This window comes from Onychomys torridus, chromosome 7 (assembly GCF_903995425.1).
Source record: "Onychomys torridus chromosome 7, mOncTor1.1, whole genome shotgun sequence".
NCBI lineage: Eukaryota > Metazoa > Chordata > Mammalia > Rodentia > Cricetidae > Onychomys > Onychomys torridus.
The window spans coordinates 104591518-104604970 of record NC_050449.1 but is presented as its reverse complement, the minus strand read 5'-3'; the positions used below and the strand labels follow the sequence as shown (position 1 = coordinate 104604970).

The 13453-nt window shown below is 44.3% G+C and overlaps 1 protein-coding gene across 22 annotated transcripts in view; it reads left to right on the top strand.

Moving 5' to 3' along the window:
• Nucleotides 1-13453, top strand: part of Arpp21 (cAMP regulated phosphoprotein 21) — a 163692-nt gene that overhangs the window by 93087 nt on the left and 57152 nt on the right. For all 22 annotated transcript variants that reach the window (XM_036194196.1, XM_036194195.1, XM_036194197.1 and 19 more), the window contains 4 exons: nt 1757-1990; nt 10438-10619; nt 11401-11505; nt 12752-13012. In XM_036194196.1, coding sequence (XP_036050089.1) covers nt 1757-1990; nt 10438-10619; nt 11401-11505; nt 12752-13012 — 782 coding nt within the window. The remainder of the gene's footprint in view (nt 1-1756; nt 1991-10437; nt 10620-11400; nt 11506-12751; nt 13013-13453) is intronic.

Here is a 13453-nt window from a genome sequence, read left to right as displayed (position 1 = left end):
AGACACCATCTCCTCCATCTTGCTCCCAGCCAGTCTGGAGGATTGACAGAAGAGCAGTCTAAGGTTGAAGCAAAAAACACTTCCTGGAGAGCTGGGGTGTGTTAGCGCAGATTGGAGCTGAGGCCGCTTCCTCCTGTGCTTACCCTTCTGCCCCATACTTCCTCATTCTGCATTTTGCTTTGTGATTTTTCCCTTTTCTTCTTCCCAAATCTCTCTGGAGGGGAGGGTACACTGAGTTTCTCTTCCAGCTGTTCTGCTGTCTATTCCCTCCCCTGCTTCCTGGAAGCTGTTACGCACCCCTCTAGGAGTAACTTTGTATCTAGCATCTTCTAGAACTTGGCCAAGCTTGGTCAGGGCCCAACACTACCTGGCTGCCACTTGAGCTACATGGGTTAACTGGATGTGTGGCCTGCAGGCTTAGAGCTTAGACTGCATGGGGAGTCAAGTTGCGTCAGTTGGACTCAGTGATCAGACTCTGGAAAATGTATCTGACAAATATGGGACCCATTCTGATTTCTAGCACTAGGTTTCTGTAGAAATTAGACCACTCACAGTGCTAAGCATGGTGCTTGTCACAGCAACATAGTGTTTAAATAGTTGCCCTACCTTCCATTAAGCCCCTGGAAAGACGAAGCCAGAAACATTTGAAACTCTTGGAATCTAAAACTCTTAAGTCTTCAAGTAGATTTCAATATGATTTGAACCTTGGAACACTTCTCACCCTGAGCCATTATCATTCCTGTGAATGTTCATTTGTAGTCAGGTATTTCAATGGTGCAGATGTGTAGCTTATCACTGCCCCTGTTCCAGATGACTGAGGCTCACAAACTGGCCCAAGCAAACAATACAGCTAACCTTAAAGAGCTTCTAAGATGCACTGGCTTTGTGGCTAATTTTGTATCAGTTTATTTTGTCATGGCTGTGAACAAAATATTTGGACTCACAATCTGAAGCTATGATCCATCACGGAAACTGATATTTCCATAACGTTGAAAGTTGCTCCCATTCAGAAGGTTGGAAAGATGTTAGAATCTATGTGGAGCTATTTCTCCTCAACTCCTGATTCTATACCTGTTCTCCTAAGTCAACCCTTTCCCTAGAGGAAATATTATTTTATTTTTAATTTGTTCAGTTGTGGTTACAGGTTTAGTTCAGAGCTACAGCTCTTCTAGATTCGCTCTCCAACATCAATAAAAATAATTCCTACTCGTGCTACTCTGTGTTCTCAACAGAAATTGTCCAGTTCTCTGCTCATAGGGAATAAATATCAGTTCCTATAAGTCCCCTTTAAATTTAGCTGTATGGGAAATGGGACTTCAGAAACATGCATGGGACATCATGACCTTGGACCCCCAAATTGGCATGTCTTTATCCTCTACCCTGTCCCTGTTCCCTGTCAGTCTCACTAAGAGAAGTATTTCAGGTGTCATTAAATACTCAAGAGATGAGAATTTGTAGGCATAACTTGAGTCCCATGTACCAGTTTATCTCTTAGAGTGTACATGCAAATATTGAAGGAATGTTTGTCTTTAATCCACCCTTCCCTAGAAAAATTGGCACACCTGAGAAATAGGAAGCAAAGATTTCCATAATACAAGCTCAAGATGTGGAATAGACACTGGCTAACCCTATCCTTCAGCACACATCTAAACTCTCCAATGTTCCCTTATGAAGCAGTCAGCCTTTTCATGTCTGGCTATTGTCTCTCTACTTCTCTGGGTACCACATGCTTTGTTGATTCCTATCTTTCTGCCAGGTTCTGAGTCTTCCAGCAGCGCAGGCTCCTCAGGATCATTGTCCCGCACTCACCCGCCTCTGCAGAGCACCGCCCTGACCTCTAGTGTGGCAGCTGGTTCTCCTGGCTGTATGCCCTATTCAGAGAATGGAATGGGGGGCCAGGTCACTCCCAGCAGCACCAGCTACATCCTCCTTCCACTTGAAACTGCAACTGGTATTCCACCTGGAAGCATCCTTCTTAATCCACACACAGGTCAGTCCTCCCCTGCTCTTCTGTGGACACGAGTTGTTAAAGGTTTGTTTTTCTGTTTGGTAATTGAAATTTGCTGTCAAGTTTTCTGAAAAATGTTTGAGTAGGGGGCAGAGTGTGGGGACTACTTGGTGATGGTTTTGGGGAAATCTGGATTACAGCTATGTGTGCAAATGCATCAACATTCATATAGATCAGAGACGTCCCAAGAGTGACCCTTTCTCAAGGGTTAGGGCTGGAGCTCCATGGTAGATCACATGCCTGATATGACTAAGACCTTGGATTTAATTCCAAGCCCTGAAAAGGGAGAGGATGAGGAGGAAGTGGAAGAAGAGAGGAGTAGAGGAAGAAGGAGATGAAGAGGACACCAGACAGCAGCTGAGGTAGCATCCCTTTCTCTTGGTCCCTTCTTCCTTGGCTATGGAGAGTTTTATCCCATTCTGAGGACCTAAGATCAGAGTCAGCAGTGTTCTGAACTAGTATATACCACCCAAAACTTGGTGTTTCTCACACTTAATGCTCAGTATTTTATCTGATGTATTTTTTCACTCAATGGCATTCAATAATGCAAGGCATTCCTTGGATCCATTCCAGCTCCCTGATTATAGAAGATTATAGAACTTTACCCAGTTCCTGCAGAGTTAGAAGACCCACATAAGTAAAGAGAATAATGACAAACCATTAAATATCTCCTCATGGGGAAAATAGACCCAGGCCACTTACGGTAGGGCTGGAAAACTGTCCCTTCCATAATTATGGCTCATTCCATGATGAATAGTCAATTTCCCTAGGGGACCAGATAACTCTGTGTTAACAACAAAAAAACCTAGGACATTGAGGATCCAACCTCAGTAGATAAACTGAAGAGAATCCTGAAGGAAGTCTTCCTAGGCCCCCTCCAAGACCTCATTGTCAACACTCTTTAGGATTTCAGGAGGGAAAAGGACTCTTTTGGTTGAAGTGTGCCAGCCTTCCCAAGAAACAGACCAAAGTCCCCCCACCACAGAGAGCTGGGAGTCCAGAATATTATTAGAGCTATGCTGGCACACTTAACATTAAGAGCTTTTTATTTGTAACTGCCAAGAATGGAATTCTCTGGAAAGGAGTCTGAAGTTTAGCTCTGGTATGTAGAGTATTACTTCAGTTATCTAAGCTTGAAAATACAACAGCTGAGCATCTCACATGAGTGATCTATCTGGCTGGTTCTGCTCGCCCAGAGAGTGGTACTGGCAATTAGGATCCTCCGTGCAATATGAGGACTGTGGTAGAATAGTTCCTGGAGTAAACGCACGGCCTCGTAAAGCACATGGCCTGTTCTCAGAGCACGGGATTTGATGGAGACATTCTGAAAGTGCTTTAAGTATGAGAGCGCAGAAACCGTAATCATTCTATCGAAAGCCACTTGAAAGCCTCTGACGGGGTTTTTCTAAAGAGCGTTTCTGAATGGCTCCGGTTTTATTGGGATTATTGTAAGCTTCATAAGAGAAATTAAAGGACACGAATATCATATCCACTACTCTGGCTCCGACTGAAGGATGATTTGATTGTTGGAGAATAGCTTTTGCTGTAGATTAGATAGATGGCTTGCAGAAAGGAGTGGGAATGAAATTTTCGGGTTTTTTGTTTGTTTGTTTATTTTGGTTTTTGGGTTTTTGTATGTGTGTGTGATTTGTTTTAAGAAGAATTTCGGAGTGTCTTTAAAAAGGCACAACAGTATGTTTTGTAGAGTATTATTAGCAATGATAGCATGAGTTTGCATCTGTGTATATATTATCATATGTAATCTCACTTATTTAGCAAAGACATAGGATTCTGCTGATGCAATGATTCTTATTCAATGGCTGGGGTCACTTAAGGTTGTTATCAAAACATCTCTTCTATCTAGAGTGCCTTTAGTTCTATTGATTAAAAATCTATACATGCAGGTCTGGGGAGATAGCTCAGTGGTTTAGAGCACACACTGCTCCTGCTGACTACTCAAGTTTGGTTTCCAGCACCCAGGTCAGGCTGCTCACAAACATCTGTAGATCTGCTTCCATGGGATCTGACATCTCTAACTTCTGTGGGCACACACACATATACACACATAGGTACATGTGTACACACACACACACACACACAAAAAAAAAAACAAATAAAAGGAAAATACATGCATGTGTTTAAAGTATGTAATACATATTGCACACCTATTGGTGGTATGTGTATGTGTGCCTGTAAGTCCACAAATGATACATGCATATGATTCTTCCATGACCTCTACTGTAACCTATGTTTCCTGGGCTGAAACCCATCCTTTGCTGCTGTAACCATGGATGAGAGACCTCTCTTCATATCTTACCAAGCATATGACACAGTACTTTCATGTTAAGCACCAATGGTACCTTGTTCCCCATGTCCTTGGGCAAGTTTCCTTGTTAGCATATTTTAAATTTGTGGGGAAAGACTGTACTATTAATTAATTAATTTTTAAATCCCTAGAATGAGTGACAGACTTCTGGTACAATACAAGTACTAGATGGTTACTGGTGAAATAATATCTACCAGCCATCATGTGGGTTTTTCTGGATAGCAGAGTGATTTTCCACCCAATGTCATATATTTGAGAATGTGCTCCATGTATGAAATTAGAATTGGCTGAGCCTACAAGATTGGGTCAGTGGGCCAAAGTGCCTGCTTCCAAGCCTGACCATCGGAGTTTGATTGATCTTCAGAACTCATATGAAAGGAAGGAACTGACTCCTACAAGTTATTGTTTGATTTGCTGATGGATGTGTGGTACATGTGTGTCCTAGTCATGTGTCTACTGCATGAAACAGAGTAGAACATCCTTTGCTTGTATAGTGAACTGAACTTTTGCCATGTCTTAGACATAGGGCATATTAAAAACTCTCCTGTATGTTCCTGTGGCTCCCCCAGGACAGCCACAGCTATAGAGGAATTGCCTGTGTATATGGGAGTACAAGGTGGTATGTGTCTAGGAAGGTATATGTGTGTGGTGTGTGTACCCATAGGTGGGCAGAAGCCAGACGGGGATGTCAGATGTTTACTCTATTGATCTCCACTTTATTCCCTTGAGACAAAGTCTCTCTCTCTCTCTCTCTCTCTCTCTCTCTCTCTCTCTCTCTCTCTCTCTCTCTCTCCCTTTCTCTCTGCTCTCTCTGAGCTTGTGGTTAGACTAGGGGCCATCAAGCTGCTGCAATCCTCCTGTCTCTACCTCCCAAAGCACTGATGTAAATGCAAGCATGCAAACACCCCAGCTTTTTGAATGGGTGCTAGGGGTTCAAATTCAGGTCCTCACATTTGTTTGGCAAGCACTCTTATCTACTAAACCCTCTCCCAGAGCCCCCAGAGATTTGAATTTTGTCTTGACCACAGATGTTTCTCATTCAGCCTCACTCAGGCCCTTTTGATTCCTCCTGGCTGTTTTCAGGGACCTGGGTGAGTGGGTAGTCACAAAGTGACTGTCTCTGCCAGGCAAGTCCAGAATCTTCGCCATGATCTTCCTTCAGCTGTCCTGGACCCCAGCTTCCTTTGGATGGTTCTAGCAGAATCTTCACTGCAATCGGAAAATACCGACAGGCAGCCTCGCTCACACTCCAGCTGATGTATGGTCACGCTTTCTCTTCATCTTGTGCAAAACCACGACTGTGTAAGGGTGCAGCATTTGGGGAGGTCCTCACTCTGGAGAAGCTCTCAGTACCGTCTCTTTCAGATGCTCCTCCTGGGCTTCTATAATCCTAGAATTTCACCAGGATTCCCAGCTTCTGTTTATCCAAAGTGCTTCTGCATTGTGCTCAAACGTGCCCTGAAATGTTGGTGCACTGTCTGTGAAGATGTCTTTTAAGGGCTGAGTTAATCCTTGCCTACAGGATTTGTCAACATTTGCATACATAGCCTTCTACACAGTAGGAAAACAAAAGCTGCCCCATTACCATTCTATGAAGTGGAGAGCAGACATGCTTTGGTTTCAAGAGCTGATGACTGTTTTATTTCTTATGAGACTTTCCTTGTGTTTGTTTCCTTGTTAGTAAGATATTTATAAATCTTTCTAGGGAGGGGGCATTTGCAGTTACATTTTGCTCCCTAACACTTACTGGGGGATACAAACATGCCACACAGTGCCTATGGAGGGCAGAGGACAACCTTGGGAGTCAGTTCTCTCCGTCCACTGTGGGGATCCTTGGGACTGAACTCAGATCATCAGGCTTGATGGCAAGAACCTTTACCTGCTGAGCCATTTCACTGCTTTATAGTCAATTATTTTAAATGTGTTTTTTTTTTTATTTTATGCTTTCCTGCAACAATAACTAAGTGTTCTGCCTTATGTAATTATCTGATAATTACCTAATATTGAAATATAGCTGATATGTTGATGTGGACTGTGGAAAACTTGCTAATATTATGTGTTTGAAAGAAATGTATATTTTACATCCAGTCCCTTTCTCTTCCCCTGCTTTGAACTAAAGGCACTCCAGCTTATCTCCGACATCAAGCATTTCCTCCCTGTGCCCAGTGTGCATGCTGTGGCCCACTGGGCCTGCTCCTGCGGCTTCTGCCACAATCGCTTCCATCAGACTGAAAGAGCTCAGGCCCAGTCCGGCTTTTCTTCCCCTTGCTGTCTGCAGCAGCTGCCACTCAAACTAATTGCTTGGATCAGTGTAATTTTGTATCTGGATTGATGGAACTAGTCAGACACAGAGGAGTTACTGTCGCCTGACTTGAAAGCCAACAGCTTTGGTTTCTTCTCTGGCACTGTGGCTTTCCCTCAGCTCTGCCACCTTTCCTGGGGGGGGGGGGGCACCAAACTGGTATTCTGCTTCTCCTTCCCTTTCCAGGCCCGGCCATCTCTATCTCGGGGATCGTTAGGCCTCTCGTAGGCACTATTTTCAACCTTCTCTGTCTTTGCACCACAGCGCGCTGATCACATTTCAAGCTGAGATTGTAGAGTTTATCTATCACAAAGGACACCTGAGCATTTGGGGTTATATCTAGCTGGAATTATAGGTAGATTTTCATATGTCTTAGCCATGGTGGCTAAAAGCTAGGTCATAATTTAAAAAGGGATCCATTAGTGTGAGAGAGAGAGAGCTAGTGTATGTTCATATATGTGTACTTTGGGTAAGTGTTCATATGGGTACACATGTTTGTGCAGGTGTAGGCCCATGTGTGTGGGTGAATGTGTGTGTGTGTGTGTGTGTGTGTGTGTGTGTGTGTGTGTGTCCGTCCTATGAGACCATAGGCAAACAGCAGGTGTATTTCCTCGGTGGCTATTCATTTCGTTTTTGAAACAAGGTCATTCATTGGCCTGAGGCTTACCTGACTAATCTAAACTCACTGTCCAGGGAACTCTAGGGATCCTCCTGACTCCACCTCCCCAGCTCTGGGGTTACAAGAAAACTGAGTGAAAACTCAAAAGGCTGATACACATGTTTTTAAACTGAAGTATGTTTTAGCCTTTTCCAGATTGCTAGCTTTGGGGAACAATGGACTACATGTCTAGAATCTAGAAAAAAACAAAACAAAAACTTAGTTTTAAAGAAAAAATTCACATAACAAAATGTAGCTAAAACTAAACGGAAACAGTAAGAATTGTATAGTAAGCTTTCTTGTCAGACTATCTTTAGACTTTCAGCCCATAAGTAATGACCTGGAGACTTATTGTTATGAAATCTTGGCCTTAGTTTAGGCTTTTCCCCAATTAGCTCTTATAACTTAATTAGTGCATATTTTTTTTTGTAATCTACGTTCTGACAGATGGCTCAGTTACCTTTTCCTAGTAAGGCACATCTGATTTGCTCTGAGTCTGCTGGTGAAATTACACACTGAAATTCCTCCTCCTAGTTTCTCCCTCTGCCTGGAAGTCCTGCCTACACCTCCTGCCTAGCTATTGGCCATTCAGCCTTTTATTACACCAGTCACAGCAATATATCTTCATACAGTATACAAATATTCCATAACAAAATCAGGTTCCTGGAACATTAAGAACCTAAAAAAAAAGTAAATGGGTCTGGTGGTGCATGCCTATAATCCTAGCATTCATGAATTTGGACAGATTCTGTGTCCTAGGGTTCCAGACCCAGCTGGGTATGACCTCAAAAGAAATCACTCATCTTAATCAACATATTTTCTGTGAGTGCACCCCTGGTTCATTTTCTGTAGCAGTCAGTGGTTTCATTATGAGACTACTGTCATAACTTCCTTAGTCCTGCAAGGTATACTTGTTAATATGCCATGATTCACATTTCTGAGTTAATTTGTTTACTCCTATTTCATAACAGTACATTGTTTTATGAGGGTCACATGTATACTCTTCAACTAGAATATTCTGTTTCCTCTGAGTCAGTTTTTAAATTTTACCTCCCTTCTGCCCCCCCCCCCCTCCTGTTCACTTCTTGTTGGCTAAATTCTCTTCCATGAGACTGCCAATCCTAGCTTGTTCTGCCTATATGTGAGTAAGACTGTCAAGGCAGGGTTCCTGTATATGATGCTTCTAGTTCTAAATAAGCACACTCCCGAAAACCTTGTGTACTCAGTAAAATGCACAGACTCAGGTTTGGAATACACACTGCAGGGGAGCTCAACTCTCTGCTCATACTGTCTGCCAACACCTGGTGGTGAAGGCTTCTCTCCAGAGCACAGCATGGGTCCAGGGAGTCTTTCTCTGTGTATGCATTTTTCTTAGGTTTTTGCACTTCTGAATTCATCTGGTAGAGAAGCACACACCTCAGCTCTCTCTTTTCCAGGGGGCTGCAGGGGTACGGGAAAGGGAAGCAGTCGGTTTCCTCCTGTACCATTTCTTTCCCCTCCTGTTTTGCCAACATTGCTGTGATGCTACATGGAAGTACAGCTTCCATGGCTTCCACTTTGCCTGCCTGGATCCTCGTGCATTGGCGATGTCTTCCAGTTCTCACTGTTACTGTCATGGTTCAGGTTGTACTATGAACTCTTTATGTGTATTTTGGTAAGTCAGTTATGTTGGGAAGGTAAACTGATGTGGAGTTTCACTGGGCAGAGGCACCTCCTGGCTCTCTCCCTTACTGTTTATTTGTTGTTGCTGCTGATGTTTATTTTATATAAGTTGCCTGGTCTCTCTGAGGCTAACTTTATTTCTGCTGAGGAGAAAATGAGAATGCCTATTCACAGGGCTGTTGAAAGATCTGTGTGCAAGGTTCCTGCCTGCCACACTGGAAATGTGTTCTCTGTTTACCCCTCAGGTCCCATTCTCTATCTCCTGCCTTCCACTCACCACAGCATGACTTTCACTTCCATCTCCTTCTTGTGAGCCTCCATCTTTTCCTAAACTTCAAAGCCACACAGTCACTAAGCAACCAACAACATCACAGTGAACATGCCATTATCTCAAAAGATGGTCCTGTGAGTTTGGATCTAGCCTAAGATAGTTTTGGTTGTAACACTGTCTCCCAAGCAAGGTCCACATCACTTTAGAAGTATAGAACTTTATAAAGAAAAACAAAATTACAAAATCTATAGGGAAATGGATAGAACAGGGAAAGTATATTAAATAAAGCATCCCAGGCTTGGAAAGATAAATAGTGCATATTTTCTCATGTGGACCTGGCTTTCACTTGTAATATGTATATAGCTTTGTGGGGGTAAGTGTGGGTAGATGTCTGGCAACTGAAAAGGGCCCATGAGATGTGAGAAATGATATTTTAAGAGAGGGAGGTAGGTGAGGAAAAAGAATACATGTAATTTGTAACTAGAGGGGTGAATAAGGGGAATAGGAGGGTACAGTGGGGATGAACATAAGAGAGATGGGGGATGGGTCAAAGCTAAGCATGTAAGAAAATGCTATGGGGAAACTTGTTCATTGACAAATTAAGTGAAAGAACAAAGAACCTCAGGTTGTGTGTGCTTAGAGAAATGAGTGATGGATTCGTTCCATTCCCTTGTTTTGTGTATGCATTTGTGGGGCTGTAATAATTCTTATTTGGTGGCCAGACTGAGTAGAAGCAAAATCAGTGTTTTAGCAGATAGCTTGTGACTGGGTGTAGTCAGAACGGTGTAACTGGGAAGTAGCTGCTATTGCTCAGTATGCATTGTCCCCCTGATGGCTGTGAGAGCCACAGGGCTGCATGAAGACTGCTTCTGCACAGGCCTTTCTACTGATTTCCACTGTCCACACCTTCCTTACCTTGCCAAATCTCCCTGAATGAGGTGGATTTATTTGTGGCTTCTTAAATTACTGCATCCTCACCCAGTTGTCCAGTTTAAACTAGTTTGGGTCACAAGCAGTAACACATTGTCCTTGGAGCAGGGTCCATGCCTTGATTCCTATTGCACACCCTTTCACTTTAGGGTATTTTAAGAGCTCTAGGAGAGTGCTTATTTTTCTGCAGGGAAAACAGTGTCTAGGAGAGTGCTTTTTTATCTGCAGGAAAAGCAGTGAGACACTCATCTGAGCCAGGCTCTGTATGGCTTCATTTCAGGTCAGCCCTTTGTGAACCCGGATGGAACTCCTGCAATATATAATCCTCCCGGAAGCCAGCAGACGCTGCGTGGCCCTGTTGGTGGGCAGCCCCAGCAGCCCCCACAGCAGCAGCCATCGCCTCAGCCTCAGCAGCAGGTCCAACCATCACAGCCCCAGATGGCAGGGCCACTGGTCACTCAGGTGAGGAGCTGGCTGCAAGGAGGGAGAAGAAGGGATGGAAGATGAGAGCTGCCCAGGCTTCAGGTCAGCAATCCATCTTGGACCCAGGATTTCTTGTGGAGACTCACTACCCATCAGGCTTTGGGGGAAAATCTCCCAGAGTATAATCATTGGTTGACCTCATATTAAGAGCTCATACCCAGTACAAGCGTCTACTGAGTGAGAGTAGGTACTAGGGAAATGAATGCACAGTGTTTTAGGTCCAAGTGCTGTTTGATGTAAAGCTACAGACGCAGTCTATAATCCCTTCCTGGACTTTGAGCTAATTCATTCCTACCCATCACAGAGCAAATGTTCACGTCTGTAGAATCAGTGCTGAGCTCTTCCTCAGTGGAAAGAGCAGGAATCAGCTGAGCCGAAAATGACCTGGATGCTCATCCCTGGGCCCCTGAGAAAGGTCCTGAGATGCCTCCATCCCTAGAGAGGCACAACAGAAGCTGGGGTTCTGAGCAGGCTCCCTGGGTGAGCCTCATTTTTTATATGCTTTTACTTCTTAGTCCTTGAACAACGTATGTAGGTCCAGAGCATCTAACAGACATCAAATGCCCAGCACTGATTTTGTAAAGGTGTGCTTTCTTGAGCTCCCTCGAGACCAAGGCTCCCTGGCTCTGGCATACACAGCCTTAGGCTTGCTGGTGTGGTTGATGTGCCTCTCTGCAATGAGAGATCCTAGAGAACCTGTTAAGTGTGGAATTTCCTCCCACACTCTCCTGTTACCTGACCAGTGTTTTCTTCCCTCCAGTCTGTCCAGGGCCTGCAGCCATCTTCCCAGTCTGTTCAATATCCAGCGGTCTCTTTCCCTGCCCAGCATCTCCTGCCTGTGTCGCCAACACAGCACTTCCCCCTGGTACTGTATCATATGCATAACACACATACACATGCACACACAGAATTTTCATGGGTTCTGCAGTTTTCCTGTTCAGCTATAGATGACACTGGATGCATGGCCTGGGCTGACTGTGAAGTCATTGAATATTTGTGAATGTCTCTTGCCTGACTGACACATTCCATCCCTTTAAGCAACTTCCTTTCTTTTTCCACCTGTTTTCCCTAAGTTAAATACTTCTGCAATCTGATACCCTTTTTAAAGTTTACTATGGAAATGACTCAGTCAGCAAAATTCTTGCTGAGCATGAGGAACTAAGTTCAGATATTCAGGACCCAAACAACAAGGTAGGCATGTGATGAGTACATGTAGGCTTGGTGCAATGGAGGCAAAAATTAGGAGGACCCTTTGGGCTTCCTAGACAGCCAGTCTAGCCAAAGTGGTAAGCTCTAAGTTCAGTAAGAGACCCTGTCTCATATCATAAGCTGAAGAAATGTCAGGCAAAGAAACCCAATATTGACCTCTGACTTCTTACGCATATGTACACCTGCATATGTACACACAAACAAAAAGTTTACCAGCTAAGCATATCTACATTGTCCTTAGAGTTTGAGGTCATTAGCAAACAGGTTATATGATCTTGCTGTAAAGTTATCAGAATTATCTAAAACTCTGAGGCAGGATACAGCCATCACTACCCTAAGCTCCTGATGCTGGTCTCCCTAGGAATCCAACCCCCTATTTCCTTTATATGTTGCCCTGACTAGCAGTGAGTCCTTGTGGAAACAGCACACAGTCCATATGTATCAGGTTAGGTCCATTGAACCAATGTTCTGTGAGATGAGTATGTGGATCCCATTCCCATTCTGGAAGGAGGGCTTGTCTTTTCTCAAGGAGGCAGATCCAGGCTTGCTTCTGGGAGACCAGCTGACACCCAACCTCCCCTTACTGCAGTGCCTCCTCTTTGGAGTCCCACCCCTCAGCCATAAAGGAATTCATAAAGGAACTTCCTTCCATTAAAGGAAGAAGATTCAGCCAAATTGCTTCCCATCTCCGGACTCTTGAACAAAGCTTGGTTTCTTACGTGATTTTTCTCGTTATATCTGACTGAGGGATTCTTCTGTTCCTTTTTTTTTTTTTTTCCAATATGTGCTTCCTCCTCCTTCCTCTACTCTCAAGTGTGAGTGTGTGACTGTCCCAGTTTGCTTCACTCACAGCCAGGTTCGGTTTACCTCACCAGTGGTTCCTTTATTTTCCTGGGGCACAGAGAGAAGAGGTGGCCGCACAGTTCAGCCAGCTGAGCATGAGCCGGCAGTCCTCGGGAGACACCCCTGAACCTCCCTCTGGTACAGTCTACCCAGCTTCCCTCATGCCACAACCAGCTCAGCCACCAAGCTACGTCATTACTTCTGCAGGCCAGCAGCTCTCCACAGGGGGCTTCACAGACTCTGGCCCTCCAATGTCCCAGCAAGTCCTTCAGGCCCCACCCTCTCCCCAGGGATTTGTACAGCAGCCTGCACCTGCACAGGTAGGTGTGGGCTTTCCTTCCCTCCTTCACCACAGATGGCCTACTGTCTTGATCATACTAATGACACCATCACCAATACGTTTTGTCCACTTCACCAGATAGGCAGTCCTGGGGTCCAGAAAGTGAGTCAAATGAACCTCCCAGAGGGGATAACCCAGAGGTGACCCATTTTCCATTCTGCTGGCTTAAGGATGGAAATAATTGACTTGGGTTAGGAAATGGTTCACTTAGATAGTGCTTTATGCACAAGGATGAGGACCTGAGTTTAATCCCTAGGACCCACATTAAAAAGATGAATATGGTGGAGCACACTTGTAATCCTAGACCTGAGTAGGCAGAAGCAGGTGTATCCCTGGGACCTACTAGCAAGCTAGTCTAGCCAAATCAGCCAGTTCCAGGCCAGTTAGAGACCCTATCTCAAAAAAGATATGTTGGATGACT